The following is a 27,243-nucleotide window of genomic DNA, read 5'->3' as shown; positions in this document are numbered from 1 at the left end:
ATCTGCCTTTTATGGGAAGAAGTAAAATAGACCTTAAAGCCACAACACAGTTATCCTAGAAGGGAGGTTTCTATAAACTTAATTTGATCCATTTGTCTTTAAGAAGAAAAGGAACTAGAATGGAGAAATAAGAGGCCGCTTCATGACATCCCTGGAGGACAGGGACCTTGAGCTATGTCCCCATCAGCGATCTCATAAAGTGCAACTTCTGGGTACATCTCCCTGTCCCCATCCGCCCGTGCCCCTGTAGCGTATCCATCTTCCCTCCTGTGCCAGCCGGTGACAAACGCAGCTGACAAGCAGTGGCTCGGCGGGTTGTACTGGTGAGGCTGGACCCGCCCAGACCTTCCTAGCAGTTTCTAACCAGCCCCGTTTCCCTCTCTAGGTCCCAACAGAGATGAGCTGAGCAATGTCGTAATAGTCTGTAATTCAATTAGCAAAAGTACCACTGCACTTTGGAGGAACAAATGGATCACAGAAAATTGAAAAGCAGTTTGCCCATTAGTGTTCCTATTTAAGTCCTAACTGTTCAATATTTCACCAAATGTTTAAAGCCGTCGCCATGTGTTCTCCAGCCAACTGAAATAATTATCAGAGAGAGAGAGAGAAAAAAAAAAGAAATTGAATGAGAGATAGAGCCTTTTCCCACTGGGGTTCTGGCTCCGTCAGGCACACAGCCACAGAAGGCTGGGTTGTGAGGATGGCACAGACAAAGTGACAAGGGCATCAGCAAAAAGGTATAAAGGCCACACGGGGGCCACACACCGGGCACTCGGTCGGTTAGCATTACGACTTGCATCTAATGCAAACCAAGAGACAAGGGAGGTTAACAGTGAGGTCTGCAAGTCCTTAACTCCAGTGAGTGACTACCCTCGGCGCAGGTGACCGGAAGAGACCCTACCACGCCATCGGGAGATGTTAATGCGTCCCATATGCAATGTTGCAGGCATCAAACTAGGTGCCCCCTCCCCCACCAAGAATGTTCCCCTTCCTCCAGTTGCTTGTTCCATTCATTTTCTGATGCTCAGAACAAGGTCCGCTAGATTCTTCCATTTGTTCACTTAGTGAATCTTTATTGAGCACTTAGACCACACAGGATACCATGCAAGCTCGAGGGACACTGCCTCAGTTCTTATGGAACTAACCGTCCAAACTGGGAGGTCATCTATCAGCAATCGCCAAGCCAATGAGAAAGTGCTAATAAGACTGGCCTCCCGTGTGGGAAAGAGAAGCACCGGCTAAGCTGGAAGGAGTGAGAACTAGTAGCAGAGGTCACGGGACAGCAGGAGTCCATAAGGAAGTGGCCATGCCTCAGGATTAGGGACACTGACTGACTTTGCCTCCTGATCTGAAGATAAGCACTGACTGGGCAAAAGGTGGAGGGAGAAGAAAGAAAAGTGTGCCCCAAAATCCTGGCAGGCATGGGGAGAGCAGCAAGCCGCTAGGTACAGGAAAGAGGGCGCCAAACAGGGCTGGAGGTACTGGGTGTGGCTTTGGGGACAGATGCAACAAGTCAAAACTGACCGACACAGGTGACCGCGTCATAGAGCCTCCAAAGGTTTCAAGCAGGGAAGTATCGTGACATGATTGGAGGGTGACAGGCTCACCCTAGCTACCATGGAGAGAGAGGAGAGAAAGAGCAAGGGGGAAGGTATGTAGCCATCAGGAAAGTGGGGGTCCAGTTAACAGGCTAACGGAGGTCCAAAAGAAAGGAGACACTGAGCCAAGATGAAGGATGAGGACCAGGGAGCAGAGGGTTTGAGGTGCTTAGAAGTCACACAGCACAGCTTCATGAAGGAAGAGTGGGCTTTGAGGATGCTTGATCTCTGCCCTGTGCCCCCTGGGGATGATAGGGAAGTGTCCAGTTCAGGGTGCATTAGATTTGAGACATCTCTACTCATGCAAAAGGAGGCTAAAATGAAGTAGCTGGTCCGAGAGTAGAGAAGCAGCCACACAGGGGACCAAGGCTAATTCGGCCACATCCCTCACAGCTACTCTGATCTCATCCTCCGACCTCTCCCCGCGCAGAGGCCGCACTCCCTCTGTTCAGTCCAGCACCATCGGCCCAGAGCGGCCTCCGTCTTCAGCCTCCTCCACGTCCTCAAAGCAGCTCAACCTCACCTCCGCAAGACCACTGACTTACTCAGCTCTCTCTGCTGAGCTCTGCCCACAGCGTGCCCTCCTTCCCCATGGTGTCCTTGGCAACCCTCCCCCTTGGCTCTCCTGTCCCTTCCCAGAGCACTCCTCCTTGGCTCTCGGGCTTTGTCTACAATGGACAGATATGCCATTGTCCCCAGCCTCGGCCCTCAGGGCTGGCCTCTTTCCTGAGCTCACAACCTTTTCACAGTTAGCTGTGTCCCCGACAAGTCTAGAACAAGAAAACCCCAGGGAGAACACGTCCCTACAGACATGCGTACTCAGAGGCTTAGGACGAAAATGTGAAGTAGGGAAGGAAAGAGGGAGTGGCCAGGACGAAGATAGAGCCCTTTTTTATTTGTTTGTTTTTTGAGGTAGGGTCTCACTCTCTAGTCTAGGCTGACCTGAAATTCACTACAGTCTCAGGATGGCCTTGAACTCACAGTGATCCACCTGTTTTTGATCTTCACTCCAGTGAAGGGATTCCTGAGTGTTGCAGAAGGTTCCAGTGTCAGGGGGCCTTGACAAGTTCAACAAGAGGGATGGGCTAGGCCCTGAGCAAACAAAGCTCACATGCTCTGGGAGGAACAGGAAGCCCTGTGCTCCTAGCAATGGGTCTGAAATACACAACAAGACCTCTTCACACATGGCACTTGGGTCCCAAGGTTGTGACAGTCTGCTGTAAAACACTAGTTTTGACCCTGCAATCAAAGAACCTCGGTGTTTTTTTTCTCTCAGGTGTGTTGTAGAGAAACTCAGGTCCCCAGGTAGAGTGGTCTAGAAACACTTGCTTTCTGCTGTGGCTCTCCTCGCCTGCCGTTTTCCCTCCTGAGGCCCAGCACGACAGGCAGCTATATCTGGACCACCGCATTTCCGTTCCCACCTGTGGTTGGTTGCTCACCGGCAGCGTCCAGGGAGCTCTGAAAAACCACTGAAACTGAATCTTGCCTCCCGAGACTAGAACGCACCTGGCTGTGATCTGGCCTGGGCACCCACATGCTTAAATACTCCCAGTGAGCGAGGAGCGACCAGCACAGTCGGAACTGTGGTTTGGGAAATGGGCAATGGTGGCTCAATTCTAAACTAATTCTCCAGTGCTCGGCTACAAGGGTGTTTGTCTTTTGGTATTTCTGTATTGCACAGTAACTGACTTTCTTTCCACTCTCCTCCCCCAAAAGGACAAAGAGGCCCCCTGGGTTTGCCTCGGGGCCACTCACCTCATAAGGCTCCTTGGCGGCTCTGCACTTCTCTATCTGGTAAAACTGGGTCTTGTAGCAGACGCTGTCCTGGATGTCAGATTTCTACCAGAAAAGGAAAGAAAAAGCGTGACCTCGGGAAACAGCAGGGCCCAATAAGCAGTCATGAATTTTTCAACCAGTGCTTGGTTGAGAAAGTGCCAGAAAACTGCAACACAGTCTTATCCCAGGGCACAGCCCGAAGAGAACCCTGGGCCCAGAGTCAGGCAGCCTCCTCCTGTGATGGACTCTGGCCGCAAGAGGTCAGATGACCCTGGGCCCCGTCTCTGCTGCCAACTGGGCCTCAGGTACTGCCAGCTGAACAATGCATGTGAAGCAGAAACCGAGCAGTTAAGCTTGGGGCGAGCGCAGTCTTTCAAATAACCAGGAAGCAGGATATAGACCAGGCATGTTTGCTCAACACAGCAAGCACAGTACCCCAAGGGGAAAAGATCACAGCAGAGGCTACACAAGGTGGTGGATCACCCTAAGACGACAGGGGTGCAATTGTGTCTGGAGACCAGGAAAGCTAAGTGACAGATGAGTTTATCAACAAGCAATGCCTTTAATCCCAGCGCTCAGGAGGTACGGGTAAGAGGATCGCCATGAGTTCGAGGTCACCCTGAGACTACATAGTGAAACCAGGTCAGCCTGGGCTAAAGTGAGACCCTACCTTGGAGTTAAAAAAAAAGAATGACTATCTTTATAGGTTCTCCAACTTCAAATGCTCAAAATGCACGCTTCTTGGGTTTAGAAAAAGGAAAGCAAAAGAGAGGAGAAGAAATGACCGCATATAATGTTTTATTTCTAAGTTCACAAAATTGGATTGCAAAACCATATGCAAATTGTGAGCGACTGGCTGATGAGATAAACTGGGACAGTGTCTGCAGGGCAGTTAAGTTAGCGCATCTGGAACTCCCGAGAAGATTGGCTGCTCCTGTCTGCCTGTAGGGAACAGTCCACTCTAGATCAAACACAGCCGCTGCCTGGAGAGTGTATATGGCCAGACTGGAGAGCTAATATGAACACAGCAAAACAAAACACTTCTCCAGTTAGAGCTGTATGGCCTGAGTTTCTAGGCATGTGTGAGAGAGAGAGAGAGAGAGAGAGAAAGAGAGAGAGAGAGAAATGTGTGTGCATGCACATGTGTACACAAATATGTGCTCTCCACGTACGTGTGCACTGAGACCAGAGGAGATTGTGGGTTTCTTTTTTCCCACTCACCCACATGGTTCCTTGAGATGGAGTCTCTCACTAAACCCAGAGAGACCCATTTTTCACTGGGTCTCAGCTCTGGGGTCACAGATATGTGTGTGTGGCCACACTTGGCTGTGTACGCAGGTGCCTTGTAATCAAACTCGGTGAATCAGGCCCTCGTGACTGCACAGCAAGGACTTTTATCTGCTGCATCATGTCAGCTGAGCCCCGCGGAATGCCTGTGATGGGTCAAAGCCACGTTCGGCTCTGCCGCAAACTTGAAACACTGACCCTAGACAAGCCTCGGGCGCAGAAACAGCAGAAAGCAAGATGCCAGGGCCAAGGAAGATGCAACCGAAGAGCTCCTGACACACGGCCCCTCTTGCTGGGGGTGAGCTACATCGTTTGTTCCAGAAGAGTGCAAAGACCAAGATTTCTAAGCGTAAACACAGAAGTAGCCATAGGAGACTATTGTCAGAATGAACACTCTCTGCGTCACTTGGTCAAGCTCATAGAGAATGAAAATGTCTGAGTCTGTGTACATGTTATGTTCTAAGAATCTGTGAAGCTTCATGATTATATTCAGTTAGTGCCAGGAGCACACTTTTCAATTTTTGAGCAACATTCATCATTTTGAAAAGAAAATCAGTATGTTAACACTCTCCTCTTGCTTGAGAACTATTTGAAAGCTGGACTTTTACCCTCCATGGTATGGTGATCTCAAATGGCATAACCTGGAACTCCTATGAGTGAAAAATAAAATGTATGCAGGCACCTACAAGAATACGCATATTTACAGTTTCTCATGTTCCACTGTACAAATACATCATCTGGACTATTAAATGTATAATAAAATAAGAAGTTAAAGAATAAGAAGCCAGTCGTGGTGGCACACACCTTTAATTCCAGCACTTGGGAGGCAGAGGTAGGAGGATTGTCGTGAGTTTGAGGCCACCCTGAGACTCCATAGTGAATTCCAGGTCAGCCTGAGCTGGAGTGAGACCCTACCTCAAAAAGACCCCCCCCCAAAAAAAGGATAAGATAAGAACGAGATTTGGGACATAGGATCTTGCAAAACAGAAATGAAAACTGCCTCAAGTTCCCTATGTGTTTTAAGTACTTCATGATGATAATAGATCCACTCTATGGTACAAGAGACTTTCTTAATCATTCCTTATCACACAACAAAAATATTAATAATATAATGCTGTGGCTTATGGGATCCCTACAAGCTCATGTGCCGGAAGCTTGGTCTATAAGGTGGCACTGTTAAAAAGGGGATAGGCCCTTTAAGAGGCAGGGGGGCCTATGTGAGACAATTATGTTCTCAGGGGCATCATGCCTGGAAGGGACTGATGCTAGTCTCATAGTGAATTACTTCTCAAGAGAATGAGTTGTAATAAAGCAAGGCCACTCTACACACTTGGCTCACCTACAAGCAGTTATTTCCTCTTCTCTGACATGTGACACAGTTGATATTGCTTGAGATCCTCACTAGAAGCCAAACCTTATACTTTCATCTTCCAAAACTGTGAGACACATAAGCTTCTTTTTTTTATGTAGGAACCATCCTCAGGCATTGTGTTATAGCAATAGAAACAGACTAATACATACCCTACACAATCAAAGCATGACTCTAGGGTCCATCTTTCCAGGACTGATTTATCTCCTGTAGTAACCTGTCTATGAGTGATATACCCACAGTGGTACCATCTCAAATGCAGACTCAAAAGTGCAAGTTTGGGGCTCCTTGAACCCCCAGTTACTTCCCCGGACAAGAACTATGTCTTTCTTTATTCCCATAAGGTCCCCTTCTCTTGAAGTTCTCCCTCCTGAAGCTCTAAGCTATAATAACGCCTTCTGAACTTTACACAAAAGCAAACCTGCAAGCCAGTCCCCATCAGAAGTGCTACCCCGTCCCTGCTTACACATAAAAACTATTCTTAGTTGAAAAGCCTTTTAATGTTTCTTTTCATACATGTCATTACTTTAGTGATACACACTCACACAATTCTGTACATAATTTCTTGTGGAAGTAAAATATCCCAAGCTGGGCTGGAGAGATGGTTTAGCAGTTAAGCGCTCGCCTGTGAAGCCTAAGGACCGCGGTTCGAGGCTCGGTTCCCCAGGTCCCACGTTAGCCAGATGCACAACGGGGCGCACGCTTCTGGAGTTCGTTTGCAGTGGCTGGAAGCCCTGGTGTGCCCATTCTCTCTCTCTCTCCCTCTGTCTGTCTTTCTCTCTGTGTCTGTCACTCTCAAATAAATAAATAAAATAAAATGAACAAAAATTAAAAAAAAAAACTATCCCAAGCTGAATGAAGCTTAGAAACATCTGTACTTTCATCTGAATGCTTAACAAACCTCCTGGGTGGTGTCTTCATATACTGAACAATGTTTTCTAACTTCCTCCCCAGTCTATCTGCTGACAAGAGACACACTGTGACCATCTTGCCTTATGAATATTATTTTGGTCACTTCTGCCATGGCCGGATATAATTTCCCTGAATGAAGGTAGAGTTTTCATGTATTTTGCTCTCATACAGAGACTTCAAAAGGTTTCTCACCATGACCTGGTGAGATTTTGTGACATACTGGGCTATCCCGTGACTTTGAATAGCACTGAAATCTATCTAGAAGTTTGATCTTGTCATCCAGATTCTAAACGTCTTTCTTGCTCAGACAAATAGACACCCTAAGACGTTATGGCACTGTATAGACAGAGCCAAGGTCATCGTCATGAAAGTGAATACTCCATCAGATTTCAAATGGCCAATCCTGAATTTCTTTGGCTGACTTCCTGTTAGAGCTGATTCACATATAGCCTTCAGGGCAGATGCAGGATCAGTGGTGTATAGAACCACATTGTCTTAGAGAATTCTTTTCAAGTAAGTCACTGACCATTGGAAGAGAGATGATTTAATCAGCGATGGGTACTGAGGCACATCAGTGCCCTCTCCCAGGGACACATGAACTGCCAAAATGATAAAGGGAATCAAGGTGACAGGTACGTCTCCTAACTGAACCTCACATGTGACACGGACCATGTGGGCTTTCTAACATCTAGACTGTGTGCCACAACTAAACACATTCTATTTCCTGGAGAAGTAAATCTGTGGTAGCTGGTTCCAGGACTCCCCTCAGATACCAGCTCTGTATAAGTCCCTTAAACAATATAGTGCAGTATCTGCACAGAAACTACGCACATCCTCCCCTACACTTCAAATCTCTAGCTTACGCACAATACCCAATACAATGTAAGTCTTATACAAGTATTATTTAAGGGCTAATAAGAAAAAGTCTTAATGTCCGGTACAGTTATAGAACCTTTTCCTAAAGACTGTTGAGTACTGCAGACCCAGGCTCCTTGGGTACCGAGGGCCAATGATGGTAGCTTTTTCCTGAACACACTTCAGAGATGAATCCCTCCCTTCCCTGCTAAACAATGCCTCTTAATCTTTACGAGAAGACCCCAAGGCCTCAAATGTAGAAAACCCAAAGCGGTAAGATGTAGCACAATAAAAACAGGCAGCTGGGGGACTGGAGAGATGGCTCAGTGGTTAAGGTGTTTGCCTGCAAAGCCTAACAACCTGAATTCAGTTCTGCAGGACCCACGTAAAGCCACATACTCAAAGTGGCACATGCATCTGAAGTTCATTGGCAGTGGCTAGAGGCCCTGGCATGCCCATTCCCCTCACCCCCCCCCCACACACACTTGCAAATAAAATATACTTTGAACAAATTTAAAAAATAAAAACAGACAACTAACAAAATGAGGCCTAAGCCCCTCACAATTCTGCTCAGGGCTTAATTCTACAGGGGAGTATTTGAAAACCATCTCAGGTTCACAGCACTACCTGAGAAGCAGGTTTGGCTACTATTTTTTCCCACATTCAAGAAGCTCGGGCTCACGTTAGGTGAAGCTGGCAGTGTGGATCAGGTGTCAGTAACTGGGCAGCACTGGATGGAAGACACCTCCCGCGGGGCCCCACTTACCCCTGACAGGTAGCGCTCGAGTTTCTTGTTTAAGAGGAAGTAGATGGCGAGGATGTGGCAGGCGCGGTTGGAAAGCACCGTATTGATGACGTCGCTGTTCTTGTAGCCCAGCTTCTCGGTCATGTGCAGTACCACGCTGGGGCTCAGGTCTTCCAGAGAGATCCTGCCGGGAAGAGACACGGAGAACGAGGTGCGTCACTTCTCCGGCTCCATGGAGTAACTCACAGACGTAGCTGCACAGAGTTGGTCCCTAGCAACTGTCAGGTTCCCTCAGTAACTCAACATTTCACTTGATCTTTTATTGTGAAAAGTGTCAACGATACAGAAAAAGTGCAGGGTGGGGCACACAGTGGGCAAAATATACTCAGGGGTTTCTCCATCTGCAGGAGTCAACCAATCTCGGATGGAAAATATTCAGAAAAATATCCCATCTGGGGCTGGAGCTCAGCAGTTAAGGCACTTTCCTACAAAGCCTTAAAGACCTGGGTTTGATCCCTAGTACCTACGTAAAGCCAGATGCACAAGGTGGCACATGCATCTACAGTTCATTGACAGTGGCTAGAGGCCCTGACATGCCCATTCTGTCTCTGCCGCTCTCTCAAATAAATAAATAAACAAATAAAATGTTTTTTTTTAACTGCATCTGTACTAAATATAAAGACCATAAAGGCTTTTCCCATCATATCTATTCCCTAATAATAAGTAATACAGTAGAATTGCTATTTATATTGTATTAGGTATCAAAAGTAATCTGCAAGTGATCCAAAGCATGTGGAAGATTATACTAAGCTTATATACAAATATTATGCAATTTTACATAAAAGACCTGAACATCCACAGTCTTGGCACTGGGGAAGTTCTTAGAAATGATCCCTACCAGACACAGAGAAATAACTATTATTACTGTATAATGAATCCTCCCCTGGCTTTATAAACACCATGCCTGCTTCATCTTTGGGTTTTTATGGGGTTCTGGGGGCTAAAGTATTTTAAATTGCAGACATCATGCCATTTCACTTCTAAATACTTCAGTGTGTGTGTGGGGGGGGTGTTGGGGGAGACAGCTCAGTGGGTAAAGTGCTTGCCACACAAGCAAGAGGTCCTGCATTTGGATCCCCAGCACCCACGTGAAATAGCAGGCATGGGTGGATCCTTAGGGTTGGCTGGCTAGCTAGTCTAGTTCAATTGGTAAGCTCTAGGTTGAGCAAGAGACCATATCTCAAAGAATAGGATTGAGAGTAATTGAGTAAGGTACTTGGTCTCAACTTCTAGCCTCCACATGAACATGAAAACACATACATGAATGTATAGAAGCTGACATTTAAAAAGTTAAAACTAAATAAATAAATGAAACCAAAGAACATCCAGACCTATTGTCACAGCTGTTCAGGAGGCAAAGACAAGGGATCACAAGTTCTAGGCTGGCTTAGACTACATAACAAGTTCTGAGGCAGCCTGGCTCCATAGGGAGACCTTGTCTCAAACAAACAAACAAACAAAAAACAGACTTGTATTTACTAAAGCTACCAAAGCACTTAACACACAAGACATAGTTGTGTGAAAATGTCTGGTACCACCAATGTAGGTGTAGCTTTTAATCAGGCTACACCTGTGACCCCCTCCTCCAGCCTGTGTGATGCCTCAGCAGGTTAAGCTGGAAAGGTAAAGGGTGCCACCCCAGGAGGAAGAGAGGGTGGGACAGGGGTGACAGGAGGGGCACAAAGAGGCAGGTACCCCGTCTTAAAACCAGGCTGTCATCCCACTCTTGACTGACAGTTAACACACATTATAACCATTTTCCAATAATAATGGATATATTTGGTGCTCTCCAATATCTATTGTGAATGTATACCAGCGCCACACGTCTGGACACAATGGACCTTACTTGCAACTCCAGCAGTCAGGAGACTGAAGCAGGAGGACTGTTTTGAGTTTGAAGCCAACCTGGGATACATAGTGGGTACCAGGCTACCCATGGCTACATAGCCAAACCTTGTATTAAAAATAGAGAGAAGCCAGGTGTGGTAGCGCACACCTGTAATCCCAGCACTTGGGAGGCAGAGGTAGGAGGATCGCTGTGAGTTCGAGGCCATCCTGAGACTCCATAGTGAATTCCAGGTCAGCCTGGGCTAGAGTGAGACCCTACCTTGAAAAATAACAAAACAACAAAAACAAAAAAAAACATAGAGAGAAGGGGCTGGAGAGATGGCTTAGAGGTTAAACTGCTTGCCTGCGAAACCTAAGGACCCAGGTTCAATTCACCAGTACACGCATAAGCCAGATGCACATGGTAATATATGCTTTTGGAGTTCGTTTGCAGTGGCTAGAGGCCCTGGTGTGCCCCTTCTTTCTCTCTCGCTTAAATAAAATTTAAAAAGAAAGAACAATTCAAATGAAGTAAATTCACACTAAATTATTTTTATGTCATTTTTGGTCTGATTCTGACCCAAGTCTAGAACTAACTGGAAGAGTGCAGGTTTTTGAGTCCCCATACACAGGGAGAACAAAGGAGTAAACAGAGACAACCCTGTCAAGTATTTGTGTCCAGTCACCCAACAAACATGTGTTGACCACCTGAATATTTATTGAACAAGAAATGTTCTTCTAAAGTTATTTCCACCTTGCCTTTTGGAGATCAAGTTGGATGTCTAAATGACCTAAAAGAAAGCTCTGCAGAGGAATGACATAAAACTCAGAGGCTTTATTTTCTTTACTTTCCCAAAGAGGAAAAAAAAAAAAAAAAAAACATTAACAACATCTAAACTAATCTAACCACAGGCTAGTGATACTGGAGAGCTATAAAACATAGTTTACAAGGAAAATGTGTCTTTCTTTGGTTGCATGTTCGTTCTCTTTTATTATGTACAAGTAAAGCCAAAAAGTATATTTTTGACTTAAAAATCAAGACTGTAAATAAGACATACTCTCCCCGACCCTCGTAGTCTAGAATTCTGATTTCCTGTCGTAAAACTGAACACTCTGGCTGGGGTGATGGCTCAGCAGTTAAAGGCACTTGCTTGCAAAGCCTGTCAACACAAGGCTGAGCTCCCCAGCACCCTCATAAAGCTAGACACAAAGTGGCTCAAGTGTCTGTGATCCCAACCTGCCTACGATGATGGAAGGTGGAGCCAGGAGAATCCACAGCTCACAGGTCAGCTGCTCTGGTCTTGTCAGCGGCTGCAAGAGACCCTCATTGAAGTAAAGTCGAAGAGAAGTCCCCACAAAGGTGTCCTCTGACCTCCACATGCACACTGTGACGTGTGCACACCCATATACACCCAGACAGAAAGCAATTATTAATTAAATGCCGATTTGTCTTTTAACATACAAAGAACAGTGGACTTCATATGACAGAAGGCATAGAATGAGGGCTGGAGAGACGACTCAGCAGTTAAGCTGCTTGCCTGCAAAGCCACTGGAGCTAGGTTTGATTCCACATAAGCCAGATGCACAAAGTGATGCATGCATCTGGAGTTCATTTGCAAAAGCTGGCGTGCCCATTCTCTCCTTGTCTGTCTCTCTCTCTCTCTTTGTGTGCTTCATTCTTTCTCAAATAAATAAATAAAAGTAAAATATTTCAAAAGAAAGACATAGAACTTCTACTTTCTTTAACATACAAGATCTTCACGATTTTTGCCATCCATTAGTTGAATGCTTACTTTCTATGTTTCTGACCAAGTACACATGAAAAAGTTACCAATTTAGCCAAGTAACTATAAGAATTGTAACTTAAGTTTAACCTACCAACCAAAACCTATCAATAACCACCTTGGAAAGGCTACAAAATAATATGGCACATCATGAGCCTCTGAAGACGTGGCTCCCTGGATGTCTAATGCCAGAGCCTCTCACTGAAGATGTGGCTCCCTGGATGTCTAACGCCAGCTGCTGTGCCGGGTGGATGGATCATGCTCATTTAGACAGTGATTACGTTAGTTTAAAGACTCATTTGGTAGCTGGCAATGTGGCTCCTGTAACAGAAAGCAAACCCACGTGTTGCTGTTCACTGGTAACAAGGCCTGGGCCCTGTCTGCTATCTCATGATGGGATAACGTTTCTGGTGTCTGATTCAGATTCCTGGCCCAATTTGAGCATGTGTTGGAAAACAGTGTCTATTTCCAGGTTCTCTTGGTAACCTAAGTAATCTAGACTGTCTAATGACTGCCCAAGAGCCAAATGTTAGAATTCTAGATGGCAACTGGGCCAAACCACCTCCTCTATGGCCAGGGCGAGAGTCAATTTGGTCAAACGGTGTAAATGCAGACTGCAAGCATGCCCCCCTGGGCTCTATCAGTTTTTCTAGAACTTCTGCGCTGCTGCCCATCTTATCGAGACAACTAAGTGCTTCTGCTCAGATGAATGGTGGTACCTCCTTCCAGGCCTTCCCAGTGACTTGAAAATGACACCACAGAGGACATCCGCTCCCTGCCCTGTCTGTCTCACATCTGCCTCTTTGATCAGTGGTCCTCTGGTCCTTATCCAAGCTTGGTTGGCTGTGCAGGCCTCTCGAGGACTGAAGGAGAAGGAAGAGGGGCTATCCTGGAAGGCGCTGGAGCCAAGTGGTCTCCATATGTGCCCGAAGTGGTCAAGGGGCGGGATTCTCATTCCGTCATTTAGATTGGTTAACAGTATGTCAAATGAGTCAAAAAGCACTAGGAAACGTCCCTTGCACTAATTGTCAGATCTGTAGCCAGCACTCCAGCAGGGAGAGGCAAGGCCATGGGAAGTCCCCCAGTGTTTCTGTCTGTAACCCGCACTTACAGGTCCCTCCCTGTGGACACAAATAGGTAGAAACCTCCACATTACTTTGATGGGTCCCTCACTTGAAGGAAATGATCCAGCCATCTCTTCTTCCTACCCCTAATACTTTAGACCAGAGGGCAGAGTGCTGAAAGACATATTTTAAAAAAAAAAAAAAAAAGCAGCAATGGAGTCTAAGGGGTGGTTTGACTCAGTTCCACAGGTTTGACTGAGTGTCTACTATTGTTGACGGGAGGGCTCATGAGTGGATCACACATGTGTGCACACACACGTGCACTCACACTTATACATGGATCCAGGCACACAGACGTACAGACACAGACCCATGCTTCGGCCAGCTTGTCTAACTGGTCCCTCTGTTAGGACTGGAAGGAAGTAACCCTCAGGAAAGATGTGGCCTCAGATCAAGGCATGCTGAGAGAGTGAGGCTTAGAGGGAAACACCCTCAGGGCCCATATACACAACCATACAAGAGGGCCCTGGTGATGCCAGCTCTTGCACAGTGAGATGAGCTCGTCTGTGGGTGTGAGGCTTTGGCAGAGGGCAAGGCCAGCAAGCAGAAAACACAGCATTGCCTTTACTCCGGCACTGCTTCCTGTCCAAAGAGACTCAGGACTGGCCCACGGCACCAGAGGACGTGCACACTAGATTACCTGTTGGGAAAGGTGACGTTGCAGGGCGCTTTGCCGGTGTGGTTCTCATTCAGCCAGCGGTTCGCCAGGGCTTGCTGGATATTTGGCCTCTTCACGGGGTCTGGCTCCAGGAGAGAGCGCAGGAAGCTGATGGCCCCTGGAAGACATGTTCCGAACATGGTATGGGATGAACCCAGACACAGACAGCGCAGAGCCACAGGGAGTGGCCCACCACCCCCGTCAGTTCCTTTCTACCTTCTCTCTGGGTCTCTCAGCAGGGTCTGGATGCACGGCTCACAGAGTCTGAGTTCAGTCCCCACCTTTGGAAAGGTGAGGTTTTAAGTTTGTTCTCCTTGGGCCACATACATACTTCCAGTACAACCCGTGTCTCCTAACTGTCACTCAGAGGTGAGCCGAGGGGATGATTTATTGACACGCCTGGAGACAGAAAGTGAATGGAATATTCCTGCTCTTAAGGAAGACGGCTTAGCATTTATGAAGAAGTCGGAAGGATGACACCCCTTGAATTAGACCCTTGAACATGGTAACGTGTGATGAGTTATATGTGAGGCAGTCAGCTAGAAAGGAGACAGAAAGGGAAGAGAAAGGTAGGAAAGGGAGACTTACTAGGATGGTATTGCATATATGTAAGTAGAAGAGCAGATCAACAGGGGTGGAAAGGCCTAAATGAGGTCAGGGGGAAAGACTGAGTAAAGGAAGGATGGTGGGAGGGCTAATCAAAATCTGAAAGGATATGAGTAAGTCATATGGAAACCTGTTTTGGACAATGGTGCACCCAGAAACCATACAATGTTACTAGACAATATTCAGTGCCAGGGATGGGATACCTTCCAGTGAATTGTTGGCAGGAAGGTCCCTGATGCCCACAAAATATTACAGGCCATTGCCAAGGCTCTTGGTTTCCCACCAGGAATAGATGGTAAGGTACTATTGGTAAAGACTCCACATTCTTGGGCTGCAGGTCACTGAAAAATCCTTCTGGAACTGAGCTGAAAACCTCCTTGGTGTAAACCAGCTAACAGAAAGCTGGAAAAAGCTATGCTGCATGCAGTTCAATGGGAGAGAGAGAAATCACCAGTGGAGATAAACAACAGCAGACACTGCAAGCCTTATATTTGGCCAGTCAGATCAAATGAGCCAAATGATGCAATAGTGGCACATCTGTTATGCGGAAACCAGCTGCTCTCTAACTAAACTGGAGTCCCGCTCCATGGGAGGGAATACATCCCTGATACTGAAAACCTACAACAGGGGTAGTCATAAGCCCTAGGGATGTAATATCTGCTGCTGTCTGGCTAAATGTATACACTATGCTCACCAAACTGCCCAGTAAGCACTTCTCTTAATATTCATACCCAAATATTAATACTACTCTCACTTTTGGTTAGAGAAGCTTCTCTTTTCAGATGGCAGTGACCTTGGGATGACTCAAAAGGCACCACAGTGCTGAGAAGAAGTGACAGAGGAGTACTCAGCACTGAAACATCTCCATCACACCTTCCAAGGCTCAGGGTCCATTGCAGAAGAGGTGGTGGAAAGAATGTAACAGCCAAAGAAAGGGTAGGACTCCTTACAACATGCTCATCCAGACACAAAATGGCCTGTATATCCATGGCCCGACACTACCTGCACAAGACCATCATCCATCATAACAGGAGGAAAAGATGATGACATAAAAATGAAAGAGAGACTATTGAGAGAGGGGGAGGGGATATGATAGAAAATGGAATTGCAAAGGCAAAGTGGGGAGGGGGATGAATTACTATGGTATATTGTCTGTAATTATGGAAGCTGTCAAAAAAATTAAAATCATATAAAATCTCTAATCCAGGCTGGAAAGATGGCTCAAGGGTTAAGGCACTTGTCTGTAATGTCTAATGACCCAGGTTTGATTCACCAGTACCCATGTAAAGCCAGATGCATAGTGTTGCATGCGTGTAGATTTCTTTTACAGCAGCTGGAGGCCCTAGCACATACATTCTCTCTCTCTCTCCTTCTCTCTCTCTCTCTCCCCTTGCAAATAAATAAATAAATACAAATATTTTTTAAAAAGAATTACCAGTGAGGAATTGCATAGATTAGGTTAGCCTCTGGGCATGCCTGTGAGCGATTATCTTGAGTGGTTAGTGGAGGTGGGAAGACCCACCTTACCTGTGGGCAGCACCGGCCCTTGGGCTGGGGCCCTGAAGTGTATAAAAAGAGAGAGAGAGCAGGCTGAGCAACAGCAGTCACCACTCTGCTTCCTCACTGTGTGCTGAACATGACCAGCTGCCTCAAGCTCCTGAGTCCACACCTTGCCCACATTCATGGACTACAACATATAGCTATAAAATGACAGAAACCCTTAAAGTGATTTTTTTTTTTTTTGATTTTTCAAGGTATAGTTTCACTCTAGCCCAGGCTGACTTGGAATTCACTATGTAGTCTCAGGGTGGCCTCGAACTCATGGCGATGCTCCTACCTCTGCCTTCCGAGTGCTGGGATTAAAGGTGTGTGCCACCACGCCCCGCCTTAAACTGATTTTCGTCAGATAGTTTATGTGAGCAACAAGAAGGTAACTAGTGCGCGATGGGACACTGTGAAGACCACGGAGGTTCTTGCTAATATTTATGTTCTTACAGTACTAGGGATTGAACCCAGAGCTTCACATGTAATGGCAAGCACTCCACCATGGACCTGTACATCCCCAGCCATTTTTTTTTTATTTTTTATGTTGAGACAAGGTCAAACAAAGTTACCCAGCTTTGCTCTGGCTCTGCAGCCCAGGCAGGCCTTGAACATGTGATTCTCCTGCATCAGCCTTATGAGCATATGTGATTACGAATATGCACCCCCAGTGGTCTTTTCTTCTAAAGTCATGCTTTATCACCACTCACGTTTTCTCCAAATTTCAGTGAACAGATGATACAGCACCCAGACAGGGCCTGTGCCTACCTAGCCAAGCTTATCGGGATGAGGACGACATGACACCAGAAATCCACATGCATTAGATAAGTATTAGGTCGCCTATGATACCGTCTGGGGTCTTCAAATCCTAGTTTGTGCAAAGTTGCAGCAGGCACCACCCTGCATGTCCCATACGATATGATATGACACAATACGACGCAGTATGATGTGATATCCCCTGCGCTGTCTCTCAGAGGAAAGGGACTGCCTTTTGAAGATGCCAGTTAAGCTTGCCCTCATCTTTTAGCCAGAAGACTTTGCCCAGTCACTTCAGTCACGCTGAGCTCAGAGTGTACAGAAGCATACGAGTCCCCAGCAACCCCTCTTCCTTCCACTCCAGGCAAAAGTAACTTTTCAAAGGGCCTTGGTCTCCTTGCACTGGACAAGCATTCACAGAACGCCTGCGATCTACGCAAACACTAGAGACAGGAAGCTAGGTCATCTGGGAGCTGAGTGTTCACATCCTTTAAGACCCTACCAAGAGAGACTACAGCTAAGCGTGTGAAAACATGCTCAGGAAGGGCTCAGGCTACAGAGCTGCTCAGCATCATATCCACAAACAGAAAATCCCAGGGGTGCCTTCTAAATGAAGGTGCTCGGCTTGCCTGAGTTTGGCTACCACGGTATTTTCTTACTCTGTAGCACCTTATTAGAATGTCTTGCAATAGAAAAGTATCCTTTTATGTTGCTTTCCAATTTTTATCCTAGCCAACAGTAAGTCTCAGGAAATAGCCTCCATTTCTTTTGACTCCAAACTTTTCTTCACCTTTGCTCAAAAACTATTTCCTAGTTTTCGCTTAAAAAAAAAAAAAAAAAAGCCCAGAGAGGTGGCTCACACCTTTAATCCCAGCACCCCGGAGGCAGAGGTAGGAGGATCTCCATGAGTTCGAGGCCACCCTGAGACTACATAGTGAATTCCAGGTCAGTCTGGGCTAGAGTGAGACCCTACCTCAACCCCACCCCCAGTATAGATGTGTGTGTGTGTGTGTGTGTGTGTATTTATTTAATTATTTGCAAGCAGAGAAAGAAGACAGCGGAAATGGGTGTGCCAGGGCCTCTAGCCACTGCAAACTCCAGATACATGCACCTCCTTGTGCATCTGGCTTTTATGTGGAAACTGGGGGATCAAACTCAAGTCATTAGGCTTTGCAGAAAAAACACCTTAAACACTGAGTCATGTCTCTAGCACTATTTTCTAGTTATCTAAGAAAATCTAAGCTTTGTAAGAGAGGTCATAAAAAATCACCTTCTCGTTGGCCTTAAGCTGTCATCTTGATACTATTCTTGTCGCAGTGATAGGTCTCCTGGACTTGTGTGTGCAAGCATATGTGCATGTGCGTGTTTTATGTGTGTACACACAAGTAGAGGTCGGAGGACAACCTCAGGTGTCATTCCTCTCAGGGGCTGTCCACCTTTTTTGAGACAGGCTCTCTCATTGGCCTAGATCTTGCCAAGTAGACTAGGCTGTCTGACCAGCAAGTCTCAGGGATCCACCTGTGTCTACTTCCACTCTGTTGGGATTGTGGGTATGCACCACCATGCACCATGCCTGCCTTTTTTACAAGCCTCCTGCACATCAAACTCAGGTCTCAGGCTTGCAAAGCAAGCACCTTACTTCCAGAGCCATCTCCCGAGACCCATGCTGGGCCTTCTGTGAAACGAAGCCATCCAAAGAGGGGCCAGTTGTGAGGTCATGCAGCTGAGGTCATAGTAGGTCATTTCCAGGTAAAAATGTAATGGGCAAAAATGAATGTATAAGGCCGAACAGATGGCTCAGAAGTTATGACACTTGCCTGTGAAACCAAAGAACCCAGGGTCGATTCCCCAGTACCCATGTAATACAGATGCAGGAGGTGGCACATGCATCTGGAGTTCATTTGCAATGGCTGGGGGCCCTGGCAACCCATCCTCTCTCTCTCTCTGAAATAAATAAATAAGTTTTTTTTTTTTAATGGATGCCATAATATTCACAGGGTACATTTAACACTGCTGATTTTATACTAGGTCTCCAAAGAAAATTTGCCTACAATGTTCTTCAATGGTCAGGAAGCAAACACATCTAACGAAAAGATCCCTGGTGGTGGGCTGCTACCTCCCCTGTCCTCAGACCCCCTACACAGCCAGAATTCCTTGGATCTTAACTAGGGGCATCAGTTGTTAAAAGGAAAGACAAGGGCTTAAGGAAGCACACTGGAGCATTGCCAAATTAGGGTGTTTTCTGCAATATCTCTGTTTCTCACTCTCATAGGACCTGCACAGTGCCCCCAATGCCCCACTGGGGTTTCGTGGAGTATGATTAACCAGAAAAATCTAAGTGCATACCGGATGTGCGTTTCAGTTGTATTTTCACCACCACGCCCTCTGCATCTTCACAAACTGCTTGATTAGTAAAAGTAATTTTAGCTCAAGTCTCTGCTGACGAATATTAAGCCTTTGGACGTCACAGACGTCACATTACTATCCTGAAAGGACTTTAAGAACATCCTTAGGGTTCTCTGGAGTTTGTCTGTTTCTAGGCCAGGCATGGTAGTGCGCACCTTTACTCCCAGCACTTCGTAGGCTGGGGTAGGAGGGTTGAGGCCAGCCTGGACTACAGAAATGAGTTCCAGGTCAGCCAAGGTTACAGTGAGACTCTGCCTCAAAAAATAAAAATAAAAATAAAAATAAAAACCAAACCCTCGTGCTTCTATGGCAAGAGGGACTAACCATTCCTCAGTGTCTCAGAAAGCCACACCTACCATGGGTCCCATGTCACCCTCCACCTCTGTGAGCTGACTCTTGGGCCCTCCATTCAGGCTCTGTCACCTCCACACAACAGGCTGGGATGCAGACACTCTTTCCTTCACAAGCTCTCAGCCTTTTCGAGTCTGAACTGGCCCCTGTGAGCACCAGACCTGGTGCCAAGGGCAAGCGCTGAGGGCAAAAGACAAAGCCACCTGACTTTTCAAGTTCCAGCAGCCCGCCAGGTGCAAGCGGAGGCCTGTCCTCGCTGAAAGCTGTGTCCTCGTCACCTCCCAGCTAAAAGGGTTCTTTGACAGTCGGTGGTTCAACCTTCTTGGAAATCTGAGGCCACCACTGGCCCCCAAACCTGCAGCAGTGCGAGCACTTCCCCTTCAGCCTCATGTGGGCGCATCTGTGGCACAAAAGCTTCTCAACTGGCAGTGACTGACCGGAATGTATGATGAACGTCCTGGCTACGGGGCTGCCGTGATGAAAGAACAAATTGTCGGAAAAACGTCTGGGCTGCGAAAGGCATTCGCTGACTGTGAGCTGCAAGAGGCAACTTGCAGAGAGCGGAAACAGTCTAGAAGAGAACTGGAAAGGCTGCCACCGCTCCAGGCCTTCCAACTATGTGACAGAAACAAGGGGCAGAGTCTTTGGGACAATATTCACCAGGGCAATAATGCTTTTTTTCCCCAAGTGAAATTCGTTTAAAATTTTTCTATGAAGGCTTGAGGGATGGCTTAGCAGTTAAAGCTTGAAAGTCTGATAACATGGGTTCGATTGCCCAGTATTCACATAAAGCCAGATGCACAAAGTGGTGCATGCATCTGGACTTTGTTTGCAGAGGCAAGGGGCCCTGGTACTCCCAATATCTCCTCTCTCTCTCTCTCTCTCTCTCTCTCCTTGTAAATTAATAATTTTTTTAAACTGGGGGGGGGACTGGAGAGATGGTTTAGCAGTGAAGACACTTGCCTGCAAAGCCAAAGGACATAGGTTCTATTCCATAGTAGCTGTGTAAGCCAAATGTACAAGGTGGCACATGTATCTGGAGTTTGTTTGCAGTGGCTGGAGGCCCTGGTGTGCCCATTTCCCCCCCCCCCTCTTTCCCTTTCTCTCTCCCTCTCAAATAAATAAATAAATAAATTCTTTTTAAAAAAATATTGAACTTAAACTAAAAGAATACTAGTATGTAACAAATTCAATCATTACCAAGAAGAGTAACAGAATCAAGTTAAGACAGAAATGTGCTAGTGATCTATGGTAACATTGGTGTATTTTCAATTTGGATTGACATTACTTAAAACACAAGACATCAAGACAACAGTTAAGACATCCAAATCCAAATGGTGAGGAAGGTGGATTCATGTTCAATAAAATAAGAACAGGAAGAGAACCAGCATAGGGCAATAGGAAAACCAGATCTCTCTCTTCAGTCAAGCCAACTTCTGAATCCCTTTGAGACTCAGCTTCCTCATTAGTAATACTACTGGACCAATAGTGTTTACCTTGTATGGCTGAGTGAAAACATAACATAAAAAAAACACCTACACTGGTCATTCAATATCAAGCGACTACTCTTGTTACTACTGGCCACCTAGCATTTCAGGATGCAAGCAGATCAGATCGTAAGTGAACAAAGTTGGACCCAACTGGCTGAAAAGGAGAGAAGCCAGTTGTGGTGGCGCACGCCTTTCATCCCAGCACTTGGGAGGCAGAGGTAGGAGGATCACTGTGAGCTTGAGGCTGGCTTGGGACTACAGAGTGAGTTCCAGGTCAAGGTCAGCCTGGACTAGAGTGAGACCCTACCCCAGGGGATGGGAGGAGAGGAGATAAACCTGGTGGGATTGAAAGGATTAAAACAATCAGGATGCTCAGAAGGGTAGCAGCTGACCCACAAATCCAAAAATCGCTCAGTCCATAAACAAGCCATAATGCCCTGGGCTGCTTTAGCAGCTGGCATATGGTTCTGGGCCCTCCTCATCCTCATGGGGCTAATTCCTGATCGTGAGTTATCAAATGCATAGACAGTGGTCACCTTCCCAGGCCACATGTGGGCTGTAACAGCTGAGTCAGGCAGCACAGATTCCCCAAGCATCCATCCTGTGCAAACATCTCCCCAAGCCTGGCTCAAAGGATTAAAGCCCTGGTTCAGGAGAGAGATTTATGCAACCCAATTGTAAAGGAAGGGGGTGTGGCACAGATTTCTTGGTTGGAAAATCAGATACAGAAATGAAATTCACGCTTGACAAGTCAAAGTAAGTCGCGTCAGGATGTGAGGACCCTAACAAGCAGTGTGAGGCTGGAACACAGGCCCTTGGCTCAAAGCAAGAGCTGTGTGAAGCCAGGCGCCAAGTCCAGGTCAGCTTCATGGATCCTTACAAGCCCAAGAGGAAAACACCTGACCGTGGTGAAATAAATTGCTCTTATTTTTAACCACGTGTCATGAATGGAAGTTAAATAATCAACCTTTCTTGCTCAAAAGCCTTATCCCCGTGAAGCTGGATTTATTCTGAGGGACTGATTAAAGGACCTTCAGAGTTTAGGACAGAGCATGGTGAGAATGGTCAACCAAAAAGAAAGATCAAATTCCACTGACTGAATCTGAAACAAAACCTTAGTAAACAACTGTTTACCACAGCTTGAAGTGGCTAAAGTTCAGTGGCTCAGTGAAGCAAAAGGACCTGCAGAAAGGATCTGAGAGCTTTGAACAAGTTCACGCACATGACAAGACAAATCACAGAACTGACGTGAATGAGACGAATCTGTCTTCACAGTGAATTCTGACGAAAGAAAGCAAAACACAAAGGTGCCCGTGAACCCAACGTTGCGAGCCAGCACTGTAATATGGTGAGTTTAAAAACAATCGAGCCTGCAATTATTTTCCAAGTAAAGAATAGAAGGTTGTTTTGATATATTTGTTTTGTGCCAAAGAAGAAGGGAATTGGGGCTTGAGAATTACAAAGGAAAAAGGTGACGTGAGTGGGTGTGAAACCAGCTGCCTCCGTGGGTTTCAACTGAACAAGGGGAGTGTGCCAGTTACCTTCTGGTTGCTGAGACGAAAGCACCCAATCAGAAGAAGCTGATGAAAGAAAGGGTTTATTTCAAGCTAGTAGTTTTGAGGGGAAGTTTTACCATGGGGAGGAAAGCATGGCATGAGCAGAGAACTGGCTCACATCTTGTCACACAGTGAGGTGGAAGCAGTCCAAGTGCTGGGCTGAGAGCTGGACTGACTAGTAAGATACAAGGTCCACCCCAGTGACGAACCTCCCCCAGCAAGGCCCACATCCCAAAGGCTCCACCAGCTGGGGATTGAGGATCACAAACATATGAGGTCACGGGGAACACTTCACATCCAAACTACCATGGGGAAGAAACTTATACTCAGGCTGGAGAGATGGCTTAGCGGTTAAGGCACTTGCCTGCAAAGCCAAAGGACCCAGGTTCGATCATCCAGGACCCACTTAAGCCAGATGCACAAGGTGGCGCATGTGTCTGGAGTCCCTTTGCAGAGGCTAGAGGCCTTGATGTACCCATTCACTCTCAGTCTGTCTTTCTTTCTCTCTGTGTGTCTCTCCCAAATAATTAAATAAATAAATAAAATGAAAACAACTTATACTCAAAAGACAGCAAAACAAAATACTGCTTCACAAATGTCCCCCAAACCAGCCGGAACAAGGATGTTGAAAACACTGAGACCAGAGCGGCAGCTGTATTACCTGTGGAGAGCTGGGTGGGAAGGGGGTTCATTTCTTTGTCCACCATCTTCTGGTACAACGCTCTCAGGCTGAAAGGCTCCACCGTGAAAGGCAAGGTCCCGGTCAGCATGGCGTACATGTTCACACCTCTAGAAAGAGAGACACACGGATGCATGAGGCCCCAGGGTGAGGGAGACACACAGAAGATTGACATGGCTACTGTCCATGAGACTTCCCCAGACCCCCTTCAGAGGCATCTTTCTAGAACCCTGGCGACACAGTGAAGGCACTGACATTCCAAGGCTGGGTGCGGACACAGTATAAAGACTTGGCAAGGACCTCAGAGATACGCAGTGGCACTTTCCAGGGCTACCTCCCTAGCTGGAGAAAACATGATCTGTCTTCCCTCTGAAGACGGCACGGGCCTGGCCTCCTTAAATGAAAACTCCAAAAATGCCCCCACATTCTGCAGGCTTTTCATTAACAACACAGTGCCACAGTTTCCGAGTGGGAAAATCCCACCTTGGACTTCATGTGACAGGCTCACTGGAAGGGCTGTATAAAAATCCCTTCAGGTTATGTGTATACCACTATACGAAACATCAATCAGTTCTGTGATCAGACTTGGGTCCCAGCTCTAAGATTTCATTATATTTAATGCAAATATTTTAAAATCCAAAACAATTTTGGTCCCAAGCTTTTTTTTTTTTTTTTTTTTTTTTGTGGTTATTTCAAGGTAGGGTACCACTCTAGCCCAGGCTGACCTGGAATTCACTATGTAGTCTCAGGATGGCCTCGAGCTCATGACAATCCTCCTACCTCTGCCTCCCAAGTGCTGGGATTAAAGGCGCCCCCGGCTCCAAGCATTTTTTTTTTAAGATTTTTATGTATTTATTTGACAGTGACAGAGAGAGAAAGAGGCAGATAGAGAGTGAGAGAGAGAATGGGTACACCAGGGTTTCTAGCCACTGCAAACGAACTCCAGACGCATGCGCCCACTTGTGCATCTGGCTAACGTAGGTCCTGGGGAAATCGAGCCTCGAACCGGGGTCCTTAGGCTTCACAGGCAAGCACTTAACCGCTACGCCATCTCTCCAGCCCTCCAAGCATTTTTGATAAGGGATATTTAACTTGTACTGGAAGATGTCAATAGCAAGGAATTCCAGACACACCTGGGGGTCGTTAGGAATGACAAAAACGGTCCTGCCAGCCTGTGACTTTCCTGCTATGTCGTACAAGGCAGACCCTGGAAGAGGCCAGATCAAAGGATGCGAGGCAAGGCCTTGCCACCCGGAAGCACCAGGCCCAGGCTAGCGAGGCTTCCAGGTTACCATTTAGGTCTTTGAAAACAAACGCGCACACCCCGAGCCAGTGTTTCGTTTGTCTTCTTGAATTTCCCTCTGGCTTGTCCCTAGAGTCTTTCCTAGTCCAAGTTCTCGTTTCATGATTTACGGTGACACTCTGCCACCAGGCCCTGGCCTAGTGTCTCAGCTGTGGTTGACAGACTTCGGAGGGGCTTGACTGCTTATATCCAAGGCCAACCTGGAGAACACAGCAAGGGCTTCTGGGAGAGGTTCTCTTTTCCTGCCGTGCAGACCGACTATCATGTTGATGGGATTTCCTGAAGGGGAAGAAATGCCTGTCTGCCAAGAGGTCTCCACTGTTCCAAAGCACCCCGAGGGATATGTTTTAAACACAGGCAGTAGGATTTCCAGTCAAAACAAAGCCAATGAGATTGATTGAAATTAAGACCCTTGAGGCCTAACTCCACGGAGGAGCCTCTGAATGAAAGCATTCCAGACAATGACAGCTACCTGAGGCCATGGCTCCCTCTTAAATCACTCTCAGATTTCAGACATGCGCCCAGGAGAGGCACGGTCAGTTCTTGCCCTGCACTGAGAGCGGAGTTAGGGAGACAGACACGCCGACATTCATTCCACAGATTCTTGCCGGATGCCTCTCGGCTAGACACGGGGTTTTGCGGGCTGCCCACTGCGGTGTCTTCTGAGCCAGAGAAAGATGCCGCCATCTTGGATTTTGAGTTGAAGGGGAAACAAGCAATGAACACACATGCGCGTGCGCGCGCGCACACACACACACACACACACACACACACACACACACATACACATACACACACACACACACACACACAAATAAACACAACCCTTTCAAGTGGTGATTAGAACAAGGGAAGCCAGAAAGTGACGACCTTCACTGCTTTTTCTTGAGAGAAGACATGGCAGTTTTAAGGGCATGAAGACAGGGAGGCCTCTCAGGTAAGAGTTGGATACATGAGTTTTTGTACCTCGGGCTGGCTAGAAGCGAGGAGGCTGTGATAAAACTGTACAAACTAAAAAGCGCAGACAAGAATAAATAAGGCCTATGCAGAGGCATCCACAGAGCAGAAGTTTCTAGTGTGCATTCAGTGGAACACATCCCACAGGGTATGAAAAGATGTAAGCAAAAGTTCCACGTACAGTTTTTGTTGTTGCTCTTGGTTGTTGTTTTGTTTTTCAAGGCAGGGTCTCACTGTAGCCCAGGCTGACTCGGAATTCACTATGTAGTCCCAGGCTGGCCTTGAACTCATAGTGATCCTCCTTCCTCCACCGCCCAAGTGCTGGGATTAAATGCGTGCATCATCATGCCCAGCCTACAAACAAGTTTGTTTGTTTGTTTGTTTTCTTTTTCAAATAATATAACTTAATATCATGGTTTAGTGAGGAGAAGTGGACTGTGGTGGTGGCAGGGAGGGAGCCCCACTGAAAGGATTTGGCAATTATATGGACCAAGAAGACCAACTTAAAATCCTTCATGCATTTCTTTCTTCAAAAGTACTTGAGAGAGCCAGGCATGGCTCTGCACACCTTTAATCCCAGCACTTGGAAGGCAGAGGTAGGAGGATCGCCGTGAGTTCGAGGCCAGCCTGGGACTACATAGTGAATCCCGAGTCAGCCTGGGCTAGAGTGAGACCCTACCTCAAGAAAACCAAAAACTTTAAAAATAAAACTTGGACATGCCAAATTGCTTTCCTCCTCATCACTAATTTGCTTCCAAAGATGATTTTAAAAAATCTCCATAAGTCACTGCTTCTTACACTGGTTTTTCCCTCTCTCCATTATCTGGCTTGCACCACAGATAAGGGTGAAAAATGCTTGTTTTAAAGATGGTGTCAGGGAGCTTACATCGTCTATCCATTAACCAGAAAACAGTTCCTGTAAGAATTCTCAATAACTTTACCAAGGTGATGCCTGGACTTCAGCTCAAAAGAGCCACAAATCCTTGAAGAGGATTTTACTCATCTCATCCCAAAGTGATGATCTCATCTTTAAAATATGGATAATAGGGCTGGAGAGATGGCTTAGCGGTTAAGCGCTTGCCTGTGAAGCCTAAGGATCCCGGTTCGAGGCTCGGTTCCCCAGGTCCCACGTTAGCCAGATGCAAAGGAGGCGCATGCGTCTGGAGTTCGTTTGCAGAGGCTGGAAGCCCTGGCGCGCCCATTCTCTCTCTCTCTCCCTCTATGTCTTTCTCTCTGTGTCTGTCGCTCTCAAATAAATAAAAAAAAAAAATTTAAAAAAAATAAAATATGGATAATAATGGCGCCTACTGCTCAGGCCCCATGAGGGTCAAAGGAACAAAACTATCGAAACAGCTGAATGTTGGGCCTAATGTAAATTAAAATGTTCAAAGTATGTGATCTGTGGTTTCATTAAATTATCTTTATAAGGCTGGGAGATGGCTCAGGGGGTAAAGTGATTTGCACACAGGCATGAGCACCTGGGTTCAGATCTCCGGCAGTCGCATAAGATGCCAGGTGAGGTGGTGGTGTCCGCCCATATTCCCAGTGCTAGTGAGGTGGAGACAAAGCCCTTGGGGTCCCTGGTTAGCTAGTCTGGAGCCA

The 27,243-nt window shown here is 46.6% G+C and overlaps 1 protein-coding gene across 2 annotated transcripts in view; it reads right to left on the bottom strand.

The window, feature by feature from the left end:
* Nucleotides 1-27,243, bottom strand: part of Hunk (hormonally up-regulated Neu-associated kinase) — a 118,874-nt gene that overhangs the window by 15,287 nt on the left and 76,344 nt on the right. For both annotated transcript variants that reach the window (XM_045150341.1, XM_045150342.1), the window contains exons 5-8: nucleotides 23,364-23,491; nucleotides 13,978-14,113; nucleotides 8,564-8,726; nucleotides 3,354-3,437 (exon numbers count right to left, since the gene is read on the bottom strand). In XM_045150341.1, coding sequence (XP_045006276.1) covers nucleotides 3,354-3,437; nucleotides 8,564-8,726; nucleotides 13,978-14,113; nucleotides 23,364-23,491 — 511 coding nt within the window. The remainder of the gene's footprint in view (nucleotides 1-3,353; nucleotides 3,438-8,563; nucleotides 8,727-13,977; nucleotides 14,114-23,363; nucleotides 23,492-27,243) is intronic.

This window comes from Jaculus jaculus, chromosome 5 (assembly GCF_020740685.1).
Source record: "Jaculus jaculus isolate mJacJac1 chromosome 5, mJacJac1.mat.Y.cur, whole genome shotgun sequence".
Lineage (NCBI taxonomy): Eukaryota > Metazoa > Chordata > Mammalia > Rodentia > Dipodidae > Jaculus > Jaculus jaculus.
The sequence above is the reverse complement of the archived record's forward strand: the minus strand, read 5'-3'. Positions and strand labels throughout refer to the sequence as shown.